Source organism: Notolepis coatsorum (genome assembly GCF_963971535.1).
Source record: "Notolepis coatsorum genome assembly, chromosome: 1".
In the NCBI taxonomy this organism is placed as follows: domain Eukaryota; kingdom Metazoa; phylum Chordata; class Actinopteri; order Aulopiformes; family Paralepididae; genus Notolepis; species Notolepis coatsorum.
The window spans coordinates 142271689-142296583 of record NC_140165.1 but is presented as its reverse complement, the minus strand read 5'-3'; the positions used below and the strand labels follow the sequence as shown (position 1 = coordinate 142296583).

The 24895-nt window shown below is 44.2% G+C and overlaps 1 protein-coding gene across 3 annotated transcripts in view; it reads right to left on the bottom strand.

The window, feature by feature from the left end:
* The window catches only part of ssbp2a (single stranded DNA binding protein 2a), a 298038-nt gene that overhangs the window by 8909 nt on the left and 264234 nt on the right, over positions 1–24895 (bottom strand). For 2 of the 3 annotated variants that reach the window (XM_084334112.1, XM_084334114.1), the window contains 8 exons: positions 18760–18819; positions 18359–18425; positions 18101–18171; positions 16171–16238; positions 13196–13244; positions 12956–12991; positions 12430–12484; positions 12076–12146 (listed from right to left, as the gene is read on the bottom strand). In XM_084334112.1, the coding sequence (XP_084190238.1) occupies positions 12076–12146; positions 12430–12484; positions 12956–12991; positions 13196–13244; positions 16171–16238; positions 18101–18171; positions 18359–18425; positions 18760–18819 (477 nt within the window). The remainder of the gene's footprint in view (positions 1–12075; positions 12147–12429; positions 12485–12955; positions 12992–13195; positions 13245–16170; positions 16239–18100; positions 18172–18358; positions 18426–18759; positions 18820–24895) is intronic. The other variant, XM_084334113.1, reaches the window with a different exon arrangement.

Sequence of the window (24895 nt, the reverse complement as noted above, 5' to 3'; positions counted from 1 at the left end):
GTGAGTGCATTTGTTGTTTCGTGAGCACATTATGTGCTAGGAGATAAGAGATATCTCATAATGGCGAAGAGCGAGCCGCTCAGCCAGTATTCATATAACTAGGTTATAGGATAACCTTTCGTTATACACACATAAACACAGTTATAGGCCGTAAGGTGAAGGCTGTATCGTTTCATCCCGTTCCCACCTCTGCAAATTACACAATTTTCACTCTGGGTGAAAGTTCGATTGGTGTAGATTTAGGAACAAAAAGTTCTCCATTGACAAAATAGCATTTTCGTAAAGCCGGGACTAGATCTTTCCTCGCGAACGGATATTTGGTCACTGCAGAGTTTTATCTGATGCAATTGGTGCGAGTTCGGTCACGTATCTTGCGCTAGACCAATAGCAGCTCTCCTTGTTGCCAAGTTACAGACAACAAGAGATTGTGTAAACAGCTGCGTGATGTTATCGTGTCATTCACGGAGTACATCTCGACGCAAATGGACAACAAACACATTCTAACGCTCGCAAAATAGGTTTCAAAACAATGTTATATGCATATACGCTACTTGATATAGGCAATCGATTGAATACAGCTGTGAAACAGGCGATAACGTCCGTGTTATTAACCATACTGTACATTTAAATCATATCGCCTTCTATCTACACCAACAACACAGCATTTCACACCGATGCATGACGTCCTGTCGGGGGAACTATTCAATAAACCTCCATAAACACACAATCCGTGATGCATGCAGCACATTTGTATCAAAAACACTTTACTTTGTGATTCCCAACCTGCAATATTAAAGATGCTGGTACAATTTTCTAAAGATTGAGGTCGTACACAAAACAGTTCAGTGGATAGTAATGACAAATGTATTAATAATTAATTTGGAATAATGGAATAATGTCAAACAATTTACAAATCAATAAGTTACTCATTAACCTTTTTATTTTCCATTTAAAGACAAAATAGAATGCAGGTACAAAAATAGATTCAAGAGGTTTATTCGTCACATACACACGTTTTTTTTTTATCACAATAAAATATAGTAAATAGTAAAATAGGTACAGTAGTCATGATGAATTAAGTGCTGTGGCCCTTGTCTTTTAGACTGTTGGTACTGTTCTACGGGGATGCTAGGGGGGGCTTTGAAGGAAGAAACTCCTTTCTGTAGTGGCTGTCTGGCTGTTGTGGACACGGATGCAGCAATAGAACTTTGAACCATTATGCCATTGGTGTGGTGTGTGGTTCCACGACCTGACAAGGTCTCCTCCCCAACATCAATGTTATCCCACACCAACGTTGTAGGAACCTTCTTTGCAAAACCCTTGGGTATTTTATCTCTGCCCTCAATGAGTTGCAACTCAGCAAGGCTTGTGTCTAGACTGACAACTGTATCCCATGAGGCACAGTGTCCTAATCTACTCAGAAGAGACACAACTTGTGACGACCCAGTCAAATGGCGTACAGTTAAACCAAGACACAATGACTTGGGAGTTTGTCTCCGCCCCCTAGATGCAAGATACACTAGGTCCTGACAAATTGAAAGCACTTAAGGTTTAAGTCATGTTGGATGTCAACATAATGGCCCATTGCTGGCTCATCTGTTGCACATATAATCCAGGCAATAAGATTATACAGTTCAAGAGGTACTACAGACGTAGCTTCAGTAAGATTTAGATCATCTGAAGTGGGTGGCCATGGGCATTTCATGCCAGGGGAGTCTCTGATAAGCATCCTTAAAATCAATGCTGCATTGTAAAGTGTCCTTCCGTGATGTGTGGTTTGTGGAGCAGATCTTTGCGTGGTCACTGTCAACTTGGCTTTCAGACTGGCTTACCTCAGTTGACTCAGATGTTTCTGACTGAGGTAGCTTATCGATCAGCTTATCAGCTGACAGTGTCTCAACGAAAACCAGTTCACAAATGTTGCGCTTGCTGGGGGAGTGAAACACCAGCTGGGGGAAATCATGGCTCAACCTCCTCTTCAATTTGTCCTGTCTGCAATGTACAAATAAAATAAAAGATGGGTATAAATAAAGACATTCACTCAATTTTGTTATACCACCATCACATCTTTGTGAAAGAAATAATGTAAAACAAAGTTTTTGAGCATAAACTTTTCCCCCCCAAAGTTGCTAAATAAACAAGCCATTTCAATTACCTGTAGCTTGAAGCATCAATATCTTCATGTTTCTTCACTGTATTACAAAACAGCTTTCTCAGGTGGTTCATTTTCAGCACTTCTTGGTTGACAATTATCCTTTGTCGGATGATCTTCTCACATAAGATTTTGTAGCTGACATCAAAATTTGGCTCGTTTCTGATACTGATACACACAAACACACACACTTAATGAATGCATGTGCCAAGGGTTGGGCAGTCATGATTGCTACAGACAAACATAATAGGTGGTCAAGCTTTACTTTTAAAATGTGCAAAATACGCAGGAATTAAGAATAGCTCATGGTATAATAACTCACTCTGCTTCCGTTTCTTCCAAAGTCCCAGTAGCTGTTGCAGTTGATTGAGGTCTCAAGGATCTATACTCTGATCTGGTGTACTCCCTGTAACAGGTTGTGTGATATCGCACCTCAATTGCCACACAGTCTTTGTCTTGGATATGCAAAAGCAGGCTGGTGTCTTGCTTCACCTGGGCAGCTCTCAGCAACATCGGCGACACGGTGGTGTAGTGGTTAACACTGTCGCCTCACAGCAAGAAGGTCCAGGGTTCGATTCCCGCTTGGGGACCAGGTTTCCATGATGCCAGGTACCCAGGTGGGGGATCTCCCAGGCCTTTCTGTGTGGAGTTTGCATGTTCTCCCCGTGCTCGCAAGGGTTTCCCCCCCGATAAGATAAACCCAATGGAAAAACATGCACAACAACAGATCGCTAACGCTGTGGCGTCCTTGACGAAGACGGACAGGAGCACTTGGATTGGTCCCCTGGCGCGGCTCACGTTGACGCCTGTCTGCTCCCGGCTGCCCTTGGGGGGGGGAAGGACGACGGGATGGGTTAATCGCAGAGACAAATCGCATCTGCGATCCTAAAAAGACAATGCATGCGTGTGTGTTCCGGTGTGTGTGCTAAACTAACCGCTGTGTGTACCACTAAAAACATTGAGTGTCGTTGCATGCCGAATAAAGACCTCTGCAACAGGTCCTGCATTATTATTATTAACAGGCCTTTAAATAAAATTGGAACTGTGTGTTGGGACTGAGAATTTCTATGATTGTATTTTGATAATGTGAGGAAAATGTTATCTATGTCAATCTGTGTTAAATCCAGTGATGCAGTGGTGGTACCACTCAGTACCACGCCGTCCTAGCAGTTCGCTGAGCAGAAGTGCGCGCAATCGCGCACGGATGTGTAGGCGCAGTCGCGCACGGATGTGCACGTGCGCACACACAAAAAGTACCCACCGTCTTATAACAATAGCGCAGGTCGTCAGGTGTCTTCAACTACACTACCCGGCACTTATCTATCACCTAGACTTGGCATAATAATAGGATACCATACTAACATAACAAAGAACGAGAAGAGCCAAACCAAAATACAAGCCCTGTGGGGGTTGATCTGTGGAGCTCTCACTATGTGACAAATGGTCCCGACTGGAAGGATGAGACATTTCTTAAGTTGTGCTTCAGAAGGAAACTGTCCTTCTATAAACTGTAAGTTACATTGTTAATTTAGTTTGTATTTACTTTTCTAGTTTAAGTTAATTCAATTAAAGAAATTGTAACTACAATATTGTATCTACAATTACATTTAAAACATTGTTTGTTTTTCAACCATATCTGTTGACAATATAATTTCTTTATATATTGAAGGCTACATCCTGCTACCTTTTTCAGCTTCTCTATTTCAAGGCAATATTTACAAAAACTAAACTAAAACGAGTAATTTCCTATACAAACATGTTTCCTACTATTTATGCATAATAATCATCTGTTCTGTGCGACCGTGAGGGAACATGTATGCGCATGCGCGTGCACGTGGCGTCCAGGCAGTTCTGATATTACGACTGCATCCCTAGTTAAATCTCTGCAGACTTTGTGGAGACTGTGGCTTCAACCCTTCACAAAAGAGACACAGGCATACACCCCTCCCCCAGTATGTGTGTGTGTGTGGGGGGGGGGGGGGGGGGGGGTGCATGCCTGTGTCTCTTTTGTGAGGGGGTGAAGCCACAGTCTCCACAAAGTCTGCAGAGATTTAACACAGATTGACATAGATAACGTTGGGTTATAACTATAACCAAGTTCTGTTAATAGTGGTGACGCTCGGCGTCACTCATGCACTATCCTCGCATATGTGCACGCGCACTGAATAAAATTCCACAATGTACCTTTATCCCAGTATTCGTCTGACCACACCCCTCGTTAGCTTACCTTCATAGGCAGGTGTGTGGTCACCTGCTCTCCTCCTTCCCAAGCTTTCACCACAAGGTGAGATCAAGGGCTGCAGCGGCGTCGGACGCCGAGCGTCACCACTATTAACAGAACTTGGTTATAGTTATAACCCAACGTTCTGTGACATAGTGGCTCCGCTCGGCGTCACTCATGCACAAGGGAGGCCGAGCGGGAGCCACCGGCCGACAAATACACCCCGCTGAAGGCCCCCCACAACCATCAGAACAGGGAGGGCCGAGCCCCCCCAACCCCCCCTAATGGAGGGCACCCCCCCTATTGGAGGTTTCCCGGGAGGGCGACGGACTGACCGTGCGAAGAGGCACTCAAGCAACTCAACGCACAGGGTGAGCAGACCGTGGCCTGACCCCACGACTACACACATGCACAACCCGCATGCCACCCGGGAACGAACGGAGGGAACAACCTCGTTACTGCCCCCAGAATCACGGGGTCAAGGGCAAACCCAACCCCGTGGCAAGGCCGTAGCAGCGGAGCGCGAAGAAAGGCCCAGACCCACCAAAGGGACTGGACCCCCTGGAACGGGGGCCCGGAGTAGTCCATGATGCCAGCATCAAGACCACACCAGGTGGGCACTTAGTGACCCCGCCCCCCACATCGCCAGCGTATTCGGACAAAGGCCCCTCAGCCGAGCGGGCCCTGTCCCCCCAATAGTACACCGCCTGGCACATTGACCCTGCAGAACAGGCAGTCAGCATGGCCGTAAGCACACAAAAAAGGTTAACCAACGGAAGCAGGCAGCGCACCGGGGAAAAACCAGGCAACAGGCTGTAACCTGAGCCTGGAGCACTGCGGACGAGACAGGCGCCAAAGGAGTCAGCTGAAAACAGCCGCCCCGGCGGAAGGGGCGTATGCTGGCGTTGTTGCATGACCAAGCCTCCATTTAAAAAAAAACCCACCCAGAGGGGTTGAGGCAGAGAAGGCTGACACGATTGGCAGACGTCATGAACGTGCAGGGGCACCCTCAACCGGGTAACCCGGGAGTTGACACTGCTCCAATTCGGTGGTTGTTCCTATAACCCCTCAAGAAAAAACTCCAAAACACACCTGCGGGTATACACCGGCTATACCGCAGTACAAGTGTTTCAGTTTTCAAAAAAGGGTTAACCCAGGCCTACGGGTCGATGAAACATTACTTCGGACCGGGCCCGGCGATACGGGAAGCACAGGGTCACCAGAGGAGGTCAAAGACCACCCCAACAGGCCCCTCTTCGCCATGCGTGAGAGAGGAGCGAAAAGAATGGGGAACCAGCCCCAAGCACACCGTACTTGGTATTCCCAGGCGGTCTCCCAACCAAGTACTAACCAGGACCAACCTGCGTAGCGGCCGAGATCTGACGAGATCGAGCGTGTACAGGTTGGCATGGCCGTAAGCCATTACGACAGTGCAAAGTACAAAATGTACCCAACCAGGGTCTCCATAGTGCTGTGACACCCGGACCGACCTGGCATTTTCCCCCTGAAAAAGCCCAAGTCCCTCAGGGTACCAGAACAGCAGATCTGCATCCCCGGCGGACAACGGGTTTAACTGATCCGGACCGGCGTGACCAGAACCAGTCCCGTGCCCTAACCACGCCGACATGCCTACTCCAGGAGAAGGGGCAGATATGCGTGTTGATCTTAAACATGAAAAGAAGGCGCCACCCAGCCGTTCGGTGCGAACCACGCCCGGTGGCCCACCCCCAGGGCGTGAGACCCCTCTACATATGTTCAGATCCATTCCGTCATCATCCCCCAGATATGAACGAGAATCCGTTGACAACCAAAACAGGTCGTCGGAAGAGGAAAAACCTCCATCCCAGTTGCTTTTAAAACGCCGTTTTAACCTCAAGCAACCAAGGCGTGCCAGTCAGTCGCCTGATTACAGAACACCCCGAGCTAGCACTATACGTGTGTCGGGACACAACCACATCAATGAACAGGCTATTTAGACCTGTCATTGAATCCCCAAGGCGCCCAGGGGAACGACAAGAGGGGTGTGATGCTTCCTAACTCCAACTCTTTTTAATAGAAAAGAAGGAAGCACCAACAGTATGTATCCCAGTCCACACAGCCGGGGGTAAATTTTTTTCACATTTTTACATCCCACCACCCTCCCATAGGGAGGAGACGGAAATCCCCAGAGAGACTTCCCACGCAAGCTGTACAGATTGAAAAGAATATATTGCACCTTGAGCCATGTAAAAGTTTGGTTTTAGGGCTCTCCGGGGAGGAGGCACTGAACCCATACACACTCAATAATCGAATTGAATCGAATACACACACAATAGAGTAGGACTCCTCCTTGAGGTTCCACTCACCTTGACAATCTGATGAGGAGGCTCTGTACTCTGAGGAGGCTCCCTCACATGGAAGGAGAGTCCCAACTCACAGAAGGCCCGAATAGGAGCTTCGTGAGGAGGAGCCCTGACCACCCCCCGAAACAGATCCATCATATGGACCTGAACAGCACACGGAAGTCCTACCAACAGAGACGCGCACAGTGACGTACTCTATGGCGGGGGAATTTCTGCGGTGCACACGCCCAATATTCCAGGGCGTGGGACTAGGAAACTCCCCCCCCCCCCCCCTCACCCTGTAACGTGCCGAACCGCAACGTGACAGGAACCTTGAAGGACAGGTGGGTTTACCCCTGACCAACAGAAAAAAGGGGGAGAAAAGGTTACCAGTTCACCCCTTTACGACCCCACACCCATGATACGATGTAATGACAAAAAAAGAGTATGACGCAGTCATAGTCAGCCCCATGAAGCGTCTAACAGCTTCACACAGCGCATGTGCCAACCTGCTATCTGATTTTTACTAAGGAAAAAACACAGAACAGAGAGGGCCCTCGCAAGAGCCCCGGTACCAGACTTACACATGTGCTTCTGTGGCCAGCCCAACCCAGTTGTAGGTCACACGACACACACAACCCATTATCACCTACAAAAAATGGCAAAAACACTCTACAGAGGAACGCCGTTTTTCATAATGAGAGAATACACAATTCTCGATTAGTATCGGCCACAGGCCTTGCTAAGCACACACGAAAAAGTGACCAAACAATCTTTTCTTTAGGAAAATAAAGTTTCTCAAGCGGTTAGCACAACCCCAACAACTAAGCCAAGGGTTACATCGTATCCCTACCACACAGTGACACAATATAGTGTAACAACATGTCTGAGAGGAGGATGAAGAAGTCCCCAGGGAACCGGGGGGAAACACAACCCTCCTACTTTACCCTTAATACGGCCAGTTAAACAGGTTAAACCTGTTAATATGTGAACACACTGTTCATTGTCATTACAGGCTGAGAAAAGAATCATTCTTTACTCATATGTCACTAAGCATAGCTTTATAGGTTAGTTTAACCCCCTTAGTTGTGAGTACACGATACATGAACACACAATGTGTCTCAACCAGGCCATGTGAGCGGCGCGGCGCGTGAGCGGCGCGGGGCGCGGAGCGGGCGGTTTTGACGTGAGCGAGGAGTGGGTTTTAAAATGAGTCGGCGCGACGTCCGGAGCGAGAGTTCTCCTCCGCTCCAATCCACTCCAGGCCGCTCACAGTGGTTTAACACTGTTGATGTAATATATACATGCAGTACAATGCCAAAGCAACAGATGGCGATGTACAAACATGAAGGCCATTTTCAACCAATGAGAAGGGTGAACCTGTGATATCCTGTTCAGGCTTTGTCACTCACTCCTCTTTGAAAAAGTATCGACGCCATTGTTGTTGTCGTTAGCTAACATGCTAACGTTAATGGCAGCGACCATAGCATTGTGGCTCGGCTAGCCTATCATCGCTTAATAGAGCTAGTGAATGGATAAACAACGTTATTTAACATTGCAGAATGGGTACAATTACAATGCGGCTCAATACAAACAATTGTTAAGGGGCCCAGGGGGTGTAGACTGTTGTAGTTTGAGCTAATTTACACCATGCTCCAAAAATTAAAAAAAATCTGCTGAGCGATCTGGCGCGGGGAGCGGGGATCGCTCGATTCAAGGTGAGCGGGGAGCGAGCGGAGAGCGACTTGGGGGCGGGGTCAACATGAGCGATTAGCGGAGCGGACCAAGCTTTAAAGAGCGAAGAGCGGATTTCTCGGCCGCGCCGATCCGCTCACGTGGCCTGGTCTCAACACAACAAACCAGATAATTTCACATCTGTAACAATAACCCGATTTGCATGGAGACCAGTGACAAGACAATTCACACATAACTCGCGTCGTATCCTAAATGTTGTGCAGCAACACTCGTTTTGGAAACATCGTTATTTACAAAACATTTAGAAGGGAAAGCAAAAAGAAGTGTTCAAGGTCTGGTCAGGACCTTGCCTACCGGGAGCGCAGATCAAGCGAATTGCAGTCTCTAACATGGCACCGAAGTAAACACAGCCTCCTGTGTTTGACGACACGGGCAGCTCGCTGCTCCAACCCGCCGCTACGGTGCTCCTTGTTGACGCAATCCTCGCCGGCTGGCCCCAGGGTAGGTTCGAAGAACATCCTCTGTCAAAGATGACGTCGTAGTCAAGAGTGTTAAAAACATGTTATAGTCACAGCACGTTCAACAGTGTAGCATTAAGCTAACGGCCGCTCTCGGCCGATAGCAGCAAGCTAACGTTTACCTAGCCTAGTGACACAACAGGCTCCTGGTAAACACAGCTAACAGCTGACTGGCTAACACAGTAGGCCACAACTAGCACGCAAGCTAAGCAGCCACCACCTCAACTCGTACACAACGATACAACAAGTCACACTCAGACAGGCCGCCGTTCTGAAACCCTCCTCACCTTTTAAGAGAAAAGAGAAACGAGATGTTAACACAGTTTTACAACGGTGATTTTACCAACATCCGGCGGAGCCAGTACAATTCCCATCTGGGCTGTAGCTGACTTGAACATGGATTTTCCGATAACGAACAACCATGCTCACATTTCCTCGTTTAGGGTAAACTCTCATTTGCATATGAGAGACGGGGCCTATACGGTGACAGAGAAGTACCCACGCGTCCAGAGATCCTGGGATCACCAGTTCTACTGGCCGTGGCCCACTAGTTGCTATAATGGGCTTCAAACCAAGGTCCTCTGCCATCGCCTAAGAGGCTGAACAAAGGACCCTAATCTGGGGCCGGTGTTCGTAAACATTTTCAGCTAGCCCCCATAGCACTAACAGACAAGTGGAGCTCGCAAGCAAAACATTGCTCACCAACCTGGAACCCACCGCTTCTCACAACAGCGGCGCGTCCTACAGTCCAGCTGTGTCGCTGAAAGGTTTTACCGCAACCAGCCACAGCAAGGAAACTGCAGTTGGGAGGCATGCAGCGGCGTGCTCCCAATACGAAAACCGGTGGAGGTTTTTAGAATGATCACCATCTTCCAGACACTCCAGTGACGAAGACAATATCGCCGTATTTTCTCGAAAATAGTGAGAGAGAAAATAAAGATATGATGTCAACGTATCTCTTGTTTTCCAACTCTTCTCCTACCATCACATCACGTCAAGTGGGATCTACCGAAGGCACTTCCTTGTGGTGAAAGCGAGAAGGAGGAGAGCAGGTGACCACACACCTGCTTATGAAGGTAAGCTAACGAGGGGTGTGGTCAGACGAATACTGGGATAAAGGTACATTGTGGAATTTTATTCAGTGCGCGTGCACATATGCGAGGATAGTGCATGAGTGACGCCGAGCGGAGCCACTATGTCACAGATCTACAGTATCTGAAGAAAACTAGAATGCTAGTTATGTCAACTATAAAAACACAGCTAAACTGTATCTCAGCACAGCATCAAATTGTGTATTTTTCACATTAGTGTAGCTAGGCTTTTTTTTCATACCTGCAGTCAATGTTTCAGCCATAGATAGATGGTCCCTCTTGCGTTTGCCCTTCACAGTCACATATTTGTTCCTTTTCTTGCAAATGATGCACAAGACTGGAAGTACAGGTCCGACAAAAGCTGGTAAGCCTGTCCTGGATCTTCAGAGGACTTTCACTTGTAGAGCCATAAGTTCTGGCTCTGCTTCCACATCTTGAGCTGCAGAACACATAGCCCGTTTCGCAGATGCATCCAAGCGTTTTTTGTCGATAAAACGCCTATAGCAAGTAGCGTGAAAACCAGCATCCCCGGGAACATTGGCAAACTCGATCTCTAAACAATGTTTGTATGCATCTGCAATGATACGATTCTCTCCTGGCAACTTAAGCCACCGCTCGACGGAGTTTCTATATCTATCCCACCGTGTCTGTGTAAAATCTTGTACACTTTCTTTCTGAACAGACGTGAGATGCATATACCATTGTTTCGAAACCTTTTTGCGAACTTTAGGTGTTTTTTCTCCATTTTCGTCGTCTTCTGTACTCGTCGATGAGTACTGCCTTTCAGTTGCTTCCATTACTACTGTTTACACAAATCTCTTGTTGTCTGTAACTTGGCAACAAGGAGAGCTGCTATTGGTCTAGCGCAAGATACGTGACCAAACTCGCACCAATTGCGTCAGATAAAACTCTGCGGTGACCAAATATCCGTTCGCGAGGAAAGATCTAGTCCCGACTTTACGAAAATTATTTCGCAAACTGTGCTATTTTGTCAATGGAGAACTTTTTGTTCCTAAATCTACACTAATCGAACTTTCACCCAGAGTGAAAATTGTGTAATTCGCCGAGGTGGGAACGAGAATAGTTTTCTAGCCACTTCTCAGCTTTCACCATACAGCCTATTATACACACATAGACACACACAAAAACACACATTATACACACAATTATACAGACATAAACACACAATTATACACACAAAACACACAGTTATACACACAAAAACACAACAGTTATACACACATAAACACACAGTTATACACACAAACACGCAGTTATACACACAAAAACACAACAGTTATACACACATAAACACACAATTATACAGACATAAACACACAATTATACACACAAAAACACACAGTTATACACACAAACACACACAGTTATACACACAAAAACACAACAGTTACACACATAAACACACAGTTATACACACATAAACACACAGTTATACACACAAAACCCATAGTTATACACACAAAAACACAAGTTATACACACAAACAGTTATACACACAAAAACACAACATTTATACACACAAAAACAGTTATACACACAAAAACACAACAGTTATACATACAAAAACACAGTTATACACACAAAAACTGTTATACATACATATTTATACACACATAAACACAGTTATATACCCACATATACAGTACATTTCGCAGAGTAAATTTTACTCAAACTGAGTACATTTAACTCAAACTGAGTAAGATTGTACTCAGTTTGAGTAAAATGTACTCAGTGTGAGTAAAATGTACTGTGTAGAAACACACAGTTAAGTACACATAAACACACACAGACACATAAACACAGCCATGCACGCACGCACGCACGCACACACACACACGCACACGCACACAGTGACAATAGTCAAATTCAAATACAATATTATTCACAATTCCACTGCATTACAAATATATCACATTGATGCACACATACAGATGCAGATACAGGACCGCCCTCCACCCACCCCACTTTCTCTCTCTATATATACTGTAGATATATCTGCTCAGTCCCATACATTTATTAATTCCCACACAGAATAACAGAGAGACAGTGTGCTTACATTGGGTCTGTTGGCTCCAGGAGGGACTGTGTTGATCATAGTGTACATGTTGTCACCAGAGTTGGTCGAGTCTAACATTAAATAAAATACGAGTGATTTTTTATTACATTTAATTTACAATGCTCCAAGACATGCATTCACACTCTCTTCTCAAATGCTTTTCATTTGCTATTGTGTGCGTGTGCGTGTGTGTGTGTGGTGTGTGTGTTTATTGTTGTTTTCATCATCTACAGAATGATACAGTGTTAAATGGGCATAATGATATTGTCATATCGATAGCAGGCCCCTGAATTTAATCAAATCGAAATTGTATCATGATTAAACTGATGTACACTCCTAACATACACAGCCTACCTGCTGGGCTGGGCATTATCGGGGTGCCAGGTGGACCGCCACCTCCTGGAGGTCCCTGGTATTACAAGAGTGATGTCAGAGCGTGATTACAGACACAGTGATGCTTGATCTCAGTAGCACTAACCTGGTTAAAGGTTCTTGTATGTTTGCTTTTGTTTATATTAAAACTTCCACCCGAATAGACAGAGTTCTATAATTCTATAATTTATAGTTACATTTCCTACCACATATAATCTTTGCAAAGTCCATTTTCGCCATTCTCTTTGCTCTCGCAACGTTTATATCCCATCTGTGTTACGTTTCACTGTCAGTTTTGGCGAAGTTGCAATGAATCCGACCTCCTTTGATTGACGGGCAGTAAACAGCAGGTTTGCAGGTACACGCCTTCAGTGTGCATGAAGAACACGTGATGCAAAATTTTCGGTGGACCCTTTTGCTCTATAGCGCCACTTTCAGCAACTAGTGGTCAAAAGGTTCAACATAAATCAAGAACATGCAACAAATATTTCCGTTCGAGCCCACATACCACATAGCTCCCTGGAGACGCAGAGGAGTAGGGGATCTAGAGGGACAGGGAGGGAGAGAGAGAGAGAGAGAGAGAGAGAGAGAGAGAGAGAGAGAGAGAGAGAGAGAGAGAGAGAGAGAGAGAGAAAAGAGATAGAGAGAATGGCAGAGAGGGAGATGGAAGGATGATTAGCTAGCGTTAGCTTTTTAACCTAAAACTGTGAAACTGGCAGTTTCTGCGTGTTTCAGTGTGGATACTCACAGAGTTGGCATTGGGTGGATTTGGCCAGGGTCTGCCCCCTCCAGGACCCCTGAAACACACGCACGCACGCGCGCACACACACACACACACACACACACACACACACACACACACACACACACACACACACACACACACACACACTTTAGTGTTCTGCTTTTGGGCCGACTTCTTTCTTTCGCCACTGCATTTCATCAGACTTGGCATCAACAAGCCATTTGGTTGCCAGTGAGAGGCGAGAGAAAAGACGTGCAAAAGACAAAGAGAAGACAAAGCAGGGGAAGGACAGCAGCTCCCAGATCAGTTCCCAGAGCTTCTCCCCTGGGAGCCAACAACATACGGAGGGGCCTCCGGAGCCCTATTCACATGGTACTAGTGTTACGTGGGGGACCCATGCAGGGGTGGAAAAAGTACCCAGAAATGATGGGTACCGTCTCAAAATCATACTCAAGTAAAAGTCAGAGTATCTGGCTAAAAACACACTCGAGTAAATGTCAAAAAGTTTCTACTTTTAAATGTACTTTTACTAAAAAGTTAAAGTAAAAACTTTTTTTCTGACTGTCTATTCTTCTTCTGATAGCAGATGTTTAATCAAAGATTCCTGCTTTCTAGTCTTGCACAAGGACCAATCAGCATGGGTATGGGCGGGTACATTTTCCATTGATGGGGATTTGATTGGCTGTTTTTAAATAAAGTGCGGCGGCAGGATTAATAACGTTAACATTAGTTCGGCCAGAGAAACAAATACTAATTAAAATGGTTGGACCTGCAAAATTTGTACTTTGTAGGTCTGCATTTTAAATATAAGGAGTAAAAAGTATGTTTCTTTTCTCTTTTTTGATTTGATTTGAAATCTTTATTTCGAACATGTAAATGAATACAAACTAAATAAATAACTAAACAAAATCAAAACATAACTCAAACAAAATAATAACTAAACAAAAGCAAAACATAACTCAATTTACATGTTCGAAAAGGAGTAGGAAGAAGTATACACTTATTTAATCCTACCCCTTTTCCACTACTCAAATGAGTGTACTATTTTAAAACATTAAAATAGTACAATTGATCTCTGACCTCAATTGAGTAAAAGTACAAGTATACAAACCTAATAATACTTGAGTAATAAAGTACAATTACTCAAGTACTTTACACCCCTGGACCCATGGTAATACTTCCCGACATCTGTGATTCCAAGATGCGCATTTGCATGGGATACACTTTTTTACAGAGATGTCCCAAGATTGACATGCTCATACTGTAGTTTTGACCGTTGGGGTGTGTGATAGAATACTATCGTTTCAAATGAGACCTCAAGCTAATTTATAACAATGCCAAATTCACTGCTTGATGCAAAAGATTTCATCATGCAGTTAGTACTTCAATATTGTTCAATCAAATCTATGACAATTCAGCAGGGGGGAAATAATGAACTGGATAACAGTTACAGTAAGTGCACTCTTAGCAAGCGCCCCCAAAATTGGCCATTTTAGTTTTCGTTTTTGAGGACTGCATACTTTTTTTGCAAACCAAAACAACATACATTATACTTATAGCACATGCATGAGCCTGGTCTCTTTTGAAAGATGACATTCTGAAGTCTCTGATTCCAGAAAGAAAATTCACTTTTAGTGCTAACGTAATAGAGTAACATAGGTCTGAACTTGAGTTGTAGAAAAACTTGTTACTCAAGTTTTTCTGTAGTAGTTAGTAGTCCAGAGGTAGTATTTCCCCAGAAGGTGGTATGGCTTACAAATCAGGACGGAAGCCTCGAGCCTGAAGCCTTATGTAGTACATATCCAAATTTCATAAAGATCCATTCAGAAATGAGTGATTAGGAGTGATTTTGGTAAACTGTGTACAAATAAAAACTCAGTTTTCTCATAGACTTCAATTCATTTGGCTTCCTGTTAAATAATTTAGTTGTTCACCTAGATCCCTGATTTACACATCCCCACATGGGGTATCATTGGAAGCCACACTCATTGTCTACAATGATCCACAATCATTTTCGAGATCGGATCTAGATTGACGGAACTACTGCAGCCTGAGTCGGGATTGGTATTTTGCGCAATACCGCGTACTTTGCACAAGCCTCAAATACCAGCATGTAACTCGAGAACCGCTGAACGGATTTTGTCGGATTTTGACGCTATCGACAGGCAACAAATAAGCCTTCAATTCGATATATGTATTGTATTACAAAATATGCACACCTGAGCCCCTAGGGGTCGCCAAAGTGCCGGTTGCAAAAAGTCCAAAAAAGTCCCATATGTGGGACGTCGCAAAAACGAAGAGGTGCACTTACTTTAAATGGAAAGATATTTTTCAATAAGGAACTGTAGGCTTATCGATCTCCAAGCAGATTGATTTGACGTTTGCACTGAATGCATTTGAAAGCTTCCTGTATTGATTTGTCTACTACCAAAACCGAATTATGACGACAAATTACTTTGATGCCAAATTACCAATATTATCAGATGACCTCTGTGTTTGCCAAAATATGGTAGGTCATTTGTGCTGGAATTTCTACTTTACAAATGATGGACATGGCAGGTTCGCACAGGATTAAGACCATAGGCTAGTGATTGCATCTACTGTAGCAAGGACATAAGAGTTTGATTCTAAAATGCTATTGTACATCATTTCATGAATGAACTGTTATCTAAAAGTCATGACTTAACATTACAAAATACAGACAGTCCTTGCCTTCTTTGATGGCTTATGAGAAGGATGTCTTATGAGAATTAATTCAATCCAATGAATAACTACTGGCTTTTTCATATAGTAGACGTCTCACTTTGGAACAAAACAATCCATCTTGTTCTTATGTAGATATTTTCATCATATTTTGGGGTGATGCAAATTAGGACTTGGGGTTGTGTGTGTGGTGTGTGTGTGTGTGTGTGTGTGTGTGTGTGTGTGTGTGTGTGTGTGTGTGTGTGTGTGTGTGTGTGTGTGTGTGTGTCACTCACATGTTCATGCCAGGCATTCCAGGGCCGACCAGAGCACTGAGAGGGGGTCTCATTCCACCACCATAATTCTGACATGACACATACAAGGAAGGATCAGGAAGTATAATGAACATGAAGGACGAAAGAAAAACAAGACAAAAACAAACAGAAGAAGAAAACAAAACACCATGATAACAACAACAACAACAACAACAACAACAACTTCTCCAATCAAGACTCTCTCTCCTGTGACAAAAAAACAACTAAATGGAAAGACTCCCTTGAACTTACTTAACGTTCAGTCAGACAAGAAATTATGCAAAACAAAAGAATAATAACAGCCTTTTGCATTATCAAAGCTGGGCCCTATTCCCCGTACCTGGTTCAACTAATCGATCAAAAGTCCCATTATCCAGATTCAATTAACCCGATGTTTGAATCCGCGCTTTCCCTGTTCCTCGAACGCTGATTCAGTCTCGTTAATTCGAACCAGACTTGATACTCAGGATAATTGCGCGCGGCCGACTCACCTGAAAAGACAGCAGGTGTCGATCGCAGAAATCCTGATTTTCTAACGGCATTGATTGATTGATTGATTTAAAACTTTATTAACAGATTGCAGAATGGGTACAATACAGTACGGCTCAATAGCCTCGCCGACAAGTTAAATGCATAATCTATAGGCTAATGTTAAGTCCCTCATTACCCCAATCAATCAGATTATATTTCTTTAAATGTGCCTGCTGGCAGTAGGCTTAATGGAATGAATAATCGAATGAGATCTATTGCTAGCGAAAATAATTAGTTCAACTCTTTCAGAATAAGTAGATACAAACAAGCCCAAAGAGTATCTAATTGATACGAATTAATAGATACTTATGAGGATATCTGTACTGTATGCGCTCGGCTTAGGTATCATGTACTTTATATATAAATACATGGTTCCCAAAGTTTCAAGGCGTGACCCGAAATAACGTGTCAGAGAGGCTTGGAGGCTATACAGTTTCACTATTAATCAGGTTTTAATCTGTTTCGGACATCATCCATACATGCATTGAATTTATTGACCTTTGGTTTATACCAGTGACACATGTTCATCAGATAACAGTGCTTGAACAGATAAAAGCATTTTCTCAAATGCATTAATGTCAACGGCTCATTACATTTCTCAAATCCGTCAAACAGTGCATCTCATCAGACATTTTAATCCCAGTTACAATATCACAATAAAGTGTGAGTGACAGTGATACAATTCAACAATCCACAGATTCAGATTCCTCGTAATTCATAATCCACAGTCCACGCATAGACGCTTCAATTTATGCTTAAATTAAACACAATCCGGGCGCTCCGTTAAGCAAATACATCCACAGCCGAGAATATGAAACTAATCAGAGCCAAACGCCCGATAGGTTTCATTCATTAAAAATATCCCCACAGGATTCACATTTGCAATGCGCCGTTATTAAAATAACCACATGCAGTGTGTATCGTGACTCTGAGCGCCGTATCCGTATAAATATGACGTGCATTATTTAGGACAAAGTAAATCTATAGGCTGAATATGATTTATTATCAGCATTTTAGGTATATTATCTTACATTTCAAAAGCCCCCTCTAGAAGAACGAAACACAAAAACATAATTCAGAATGGTATAAATGGGATCTAGACTGTGAGAATTATTTCAGGAAGCGAGCTGGGATTTCTTTGCGAGGGTGTGGCCATGGTTTATCCAGCTAACTGAACTAAACCCTGCTCTGGAGCAGGTTTAAACTTTCTGATCTGTTACCATGGTGATTTAGAGAAGACAATCCGACGTCGGGGAACGGAAAGTTCTGGCTTAAGTCAAACTATGCTGAAAATTATCCGGCTAACTCAGTTAGCCAGGTACGAGGAACAGGGCCCTGAAACGGCATAAGACGCCTGATGAAAAAACAACCAATCAGATACCTGGGAGCCAAGAGGAACCATCCCCCTGGGTGGAGTCATCCGTTGCATGGGCCCGCCCATATTTGGATGTCCTATAAAAATTTAAAACCCATCAAACTATAATCAATCAATCACCATTTGCCTTCATGACAGTATACTGTGTGTGTGTGTGTGTGTGTGTGTGTGTGTGTGTGTGTGTGTGTGTGTGTGTGTGTGTGTGTGTGTGTGTGTGTGTGTGTGTGTGTGTGTGTGTGTGTGTGTGTGTGTGTGTGTGTCTACCTTGCTGTCTTGTGGGGTCCATCCCACTGGGTAACATTGGCTGACTGCCAGGGACACCACCAAGTCCCTGTTAATAGTGAAAGATGCACCAGATCATCATCACCATCACTATCACCATCACCACCACCACCACCATCATCATCATCATCATCATCATCATCATCATCATCATCATCATCATCATTATCATCACCATCATCATCTTTCTTATTAAAATACGCACACGCCGCTATACACACCCCCTACTCTATTGCCAAGACCCCCTTCCATTGATTTGCATCATTTTCTCAACACTACATCATTTCATTACCAGCATCTGTCATGAATTAACTGCAGTGGTTCTGAATTATTCAACAGGTGCTGTTCCCTGTGCTGCCACAAGGTGTCAGCATTTCTCTTACCTGATTGGGTAATCTGAGGGGTGGTCTGGGCCCTCCAGGGTAACGAGGTGACATGAACGGCTGAGGAAAGGAGCACAAGCACAAACACACGACGCAATCAAACACTTTTAGGTTCATGAGTAGAAATTCTGCATCATATGTATCGCTACTAGTGCTGTCAATCGATTAAAATATTTAATCTGATTAATCGCATGATTGTCCATAGTTAACTCACGATTAATCGCCAATTAATCGCATTCTTTTGTATTGTATTGTAAATTGTATCTACCTTAAACGGATATTTTTCAACTTCCAACTTTTAATACTCTTATCAACATGAGAGTCAACAAATGCTTGCTTTATGCAGCCATTTAACACAAAAGGATGACCCTCATGCATTGCAAATTTGCATCAAATTCAAAACAGAGTGATGCACAAAATAACTTAAAAGAAAATAATAATTTTAAACATGAATAAAGTGTGTATGAAATAATAGGGGAAAGAAAACGTTAGGAACTTGTTACATTCACCCACACAATGGCTGAGTAATCACCCCCCCCCCCCCCCCTCTCTCTCTCACACACACTCTCCCAGCTCTCTTTCGTTGCGGGCAAGACCCCCCGCATTTCATTGTATAATTGTATGCCGTGACAAATAAAACTCTTGACTCTTGACTCGACTTTCTCTCTTGCCCCTTCCTCATCTCTCTCACCCCCCCCTCTCTCTCTCTCTCTCTCGCACGCACACACACGCACACACACACACACACACACACACACACACACACACACACACACACACTTCAGAAACAAACATAGTATCAATGAGAGCATCAATAATACACCTGAGTGAAGTCTAGTAAACAAATAAATAAAAATCTTAAAAGTTAATTGTGAGTTAAAAAAAATAGTGGCGTTAATATAATTGGGCGTTAACGCGCTAATACCGCGTTAACGCGCTAATACCGCGTTAACTTTGACAGCCTTAATCGCTACGTGCACGATGAACGCTCAAACATCATGAGTTTAAATGTCAGGGTTGGGATATGTAAGATATGTCGATTTTCTTTTAAATTCAAATACTGCAAAACCTTTGACATGAAAACGGATTATCTGGCGTCTTGACAATAAAATGAGAGTGAATGTTCCATCTTCAGCAATTACATGGTGATTTCTGTTTAAAATATTTAGATTTTTGAATTGATTGAATTGAAAATGATTAGATCCCAATTAAATGCCGTTAAATGTACCACAGTGATATTTGTAAAATAAAAGGGCTGCGGGGTGCATGGATAACTTTGGTCCATATTTAGGAGGAGAGAAAATGGCAGAATTGTGGGAAAGTTTAAAGCAACAATGTGTCTTTAACAAAAACATTTGTTTTATTAACCTCTTAACACTTTCGCGCTGAAAGTGTTAAGAGGTTAATAAAACAAATGTTTTTGTTAAAGACACATTATTATTATTACACAGACATTATCTCCATCCTTGTAGTCAATGGGCCACACTTTAAAAGATAGGCATTTTCACTGTGCGTCACAATGTTTGCAGAGCTATATCTATATTCTATATTATAGCTATGGAGACAATACTATGGCTCATTTGACAGTCACTATCTCTCGTCCAACATGTAAAAAATAGTAAATTTTTTCATGTATACGTTCGCGTGTTATCCCGTGGTGAATATTGTATAGTTTCAGAGTGATCCTGGCTAATTCCTGGACGCTGAGTTATGGAGCGCTATGTGCATTTTGCGAAAGTCGTTTGTGCTGCTCTGCTGGACATGGTATTATTTCCAAATCAAAGGTATATAATAGGTATTATGTTTCATCATGAAGGCATCAAAGGGGGGGGGGTCATTTTGTGATGCTCTGATCGTCAGCAACGGCATACGTTTTGAATACTAGATACGTTGATCGTTGCGATCGATGTGAAATTAGGATTGATTTCATATAGTCCTTACCTTTGATAGGAGGTATTGCAAAAAGAATATTCCAATTGTCTAATCGCGATTTCCAGTATTGATGTCCATCGGGTCCCTGACATGAAATGGGACAAACTATGCATGAAGTGTGCTGGACGCGTTCCAAAGGGCTCGAATGAAGCCCGGCTACCATTTCTCCGCCCGGACTATATATAATGTAACACACAGTGTGAAATAAGGTTTCAAATGGTGGGCGATACTGCCACCTAGCAGGATTCGGCCGGCATTGCAATCTCGGCGTTTCAGAATGAGTCCCAATGATACACGAGGTCCGTGAGACTGTATAGAATAAAAAAAATCGAATAAAAGAAAAAACTATGAAAACAATCGAAAACCCGACTATACTCGGGTCTGGCGCTCAGCGGTTGGCGAGATAACCCGACTATAGTCATGGTTGGCCGTGAATGAGTTAAGCCCTAGTGTAACTGAGGGGTACAATTCCCTGACTGTATTGATAAGTATGGTATCATTAAACCACTACCGCTTTATGTACTTTAATTACTGGCCATACAGTACGTGATATATAAATATGATGAACACTTCCCACAATGAATCGGTTCCACACAAAGTGGTAATTAAGTATTTATTGCAGCAAAAGGTACATAATATACTTCTCTATTTTACTTTGGATGCGCTTATAAGGCAAAGGAATGTGCGTAGGCAAATCAATAATGAATGTCCATTCATTAATGGATGTCATGGAAACATCCATGAATGTTTTTCACTAACACTGGCGCCGCTCTGATGGCTGCCTTTCTGATCGCTCCGACGAGACTGTGCTTTATTTTGTTAATTTTTATAGTATTAGGAGTTTTATTTGCACCAACTGTTGGTGCATTATATGTGTATGACCGTCAGTCAATCATTGACATTGGATTAAGAAAAACTTACCGTTTGGATTGCTCTCTGGATCGGATCGCTGAACAGCAGAAATGGCCCGCCGAGATCCTTTGTTATGCCGGCCATGGCCAAGACGCCAAGAAGCCGCCGCGAAGACGAGGAAAGAGAGCCGGGGTCCGGAACAGACTGAGGTCCAAACGACACAGAACCACATTGCCCAGCATATTGTTGGCCAATGTGCAATCGATAGGAAACAAATTGGACGACATCAGAGCAAGGATCCAATTCCAGAGGGACATTCGGGATTGTAACGTCCTCTGTTTCACAGAAACTTGGCTGAGTCCAGATGTCCCGAACCACGCAATAGAACCGGCAGACCATTTCTTCGTTCTCCGCAAAGACCGGACGGCAGAAGAGTCATTAAAGAAGAAAGGAGGCGGCATTGCCTTCATGATAAACAGGGAGTGGTGCGATGTAGGCAACACAAAGGAAATGTCTAACCACTGCTCCCCAGACCTGGAGTTTATCACGATAAAATGTCGACCCTTCTTCCTCCCAAGAGAGCTAACGTCCATCATCCTCATCGGAGTGTACATTCCACCACACGCGAACACTGAGGTCGCACTTTCAAAACTTCACGACGAGGTAAACAAACTCCAGGCAGCTAACGTTGACGCGGCCATTTTGGTCTTGGGGGATTTCAACAGCGCGCGTCTTAAAAAGGTGCTGCCGAATTTCTATCAGCATGTGACCTGTCCCACCAGAGGCGAGAACATATTAGACCATGTATACTCGCAATTTAAGAATGGGTACAAGTCACAGGCTCTTAGTCCATTCGGTAAAAGCGATCACGCCGCAATTTTTCTCTTGCCTAAGTACAAACAGAGTCTCAAGCGAACGCCGGTGGTCTCGCGAGAGGTTAAGCGTTGGGCCGTGACGTCAGTGGAGTCACTCCAAGCAGTGCTGGGAAGCACAGAATGGAGTGTATTCCGTGATAACACAGCCAATATTAACGAATACACCGAAACGGTGATTGACTATGTCTGTACTCAGGTAGAAGTAATAATCCCCACCACCAAAATTAATATCTACCCAAATCAAAAGCCCTGGGTAGACAAATCCGTCCGTGAGGCTCTGAAAGTGCGCACATCAGCATACAACACCGGGCTGGTGACAGGCAACATGGAAGAACACAAGATGGCAAGATACAACGTCAGGAGAGCAGTAATAGAGGCAAAACGGCGTTACAGGGATAAAGTTGAACTTCAGTTTGAACAGGCTGACTCTAGAGGCATGTGGCAGGGCCTCAGAACAATGACAGACTACAAAGGAACCCCCCTCAAACTGAACAGTGACATCTCCTTAGCAAATGATCTCAACTCCTTCTATGCGAGGTTTGAGGCTGTGAATAACAACACCAGCCTACAAACCACGGCAATGGGGGGGGGGGGGTCTGCTGATGGAGACTCAGTGTTCAGGGTAACAGAGCATGAGGTGAGACGGATCTTTAAAAAAGTGGATATCAGGAAGGCAGCAGGTCCGGACGGCATCCCCGGCCGCGTCCTAAAAGCCTGTGCCGACCAACTGGCCCCGGTATTCACTGACATCTTCAACCTGTCCTTGGAACAGGCCATCATCCCCACCTGTCTGAAGAAGTCCACCATCATCCCTGTACCCAAAAAATCTACGCCCGCTTGCCTCAACGACTACCGCCCTGTAGCCCTCACCTCCATAGCCATGAAGTGCTTTGAGAAGCTAGTGAAGGGCTACATCTGTTCCTCCCTCCCCATCAACCTGGACCCTCTGCAATTTGCATATCGCCCCAACAGGTCCACGGAGGACGCCATAGCCCATGTGCTGCACACAGCAGCATCACATCTGGACAAGAGGAAGGGGAACTATGTGAGAATGCTGTTCATCGACTACAGCTCAGCATTCAATACCATAGTCCCCTCCAAACTCATAGCCAAGCTCAGGGACCTGGGCTTGAACTATGACCTGTGCCAGTGGGTCCTGGACTTCCTGACGGGCAGACCCCAGGTGGTAAGAGCCGGCAACTGCACCTCCTCATCCATCACGCTCAACATAGGGGCCCCCCAGGGCTGTGTTCTGAGCCCCCTCCTCTACTCCCTGTACACACATGACTGCGTAGCACAGCGGAACAACAACACCATCATCAAATTTGCTGATGACACAGTAGTGGTGGGCCTGATCTCTGCCAACGACGAAAGGGCCTACCTGGAAGAGGTAGAGAACCTGTCACAGTGGTGTCAGGAGAACTGCCTCTCCCTGAACGTCAGCAAAACAAAAGAGATGATTGTGGACTTCAGGAGGTCGGGGGTCAAGGACTACAGCCCCCTCAGCATCGACGGGGCACCAGTTGAGAGAGTGAACAGTTTCAAGTACCTCGGAGCCCACATATCCGAGGACTTGACATGGACCACACACATTGACAGTGTTGTGAAGAAGGCACGACAACGCCTCTACTTCCTCAGGCGCCTAAGGAAGTTCCAAGTCAGTCAGAAGATCCTTAGGAACTTCTACTCATGTACAATAGAGAGCATCCTGACCGGCAACATCACCTCCTGGTTTGGGAATAGCACTGCACAAGACCGTAGCAGACTACAAAGAGTGACACGTTCAGCCGAACGCACAATTAGAGGGGGGCTTCCCACCCTCCAGAACATTTACAACAAGCGGTGCAAGGGGAAGGCTAAGAGAATTATTAAGGACTCGAGCCACCCGAACAACTGCCTCTTTGAACTGCTGCCGTCAGGCAAGCGATACCGGAGTCTTATGGCGAGCACAGAAAGACTCAGAAGGAGCTTCTATCCCCAGGCCATCAGGCTGCTAAACGAACGATAATCGCTAAACGAACAATAATCACTATGCAACAACCATCAAATGCACACAGCACACACACCCACACACTCACTCAAACAAACAACACACTGCAGCACCCACTCTCCACACTTTAGATCACACAAACACACTTACACTTTATATTTATTGATAAAGGATTTGCACTACAACTCGTACACCTACTGTGAATTGTACCTAAACTGCACCTCGTCCATTTATGCCTTGCACTATATAGTATTGTATATTAGTACACTGCACAGTATTGTATATTGTATGGTAACTACGTCTACGAACATTGTACATATGTCTAAACTGAACACTGTGACCTCTTTTTTTACTTCTAATTTTTACTATTTTTACTATGTTTTTATTTCATACTTATCTTGTCATGCACAGTCTCTGGAGCGCAACAGTAAGAAGCATTTTGTACAAAAGTATTCTGTACTTCTGTATGACAACTATTAAAGAAACT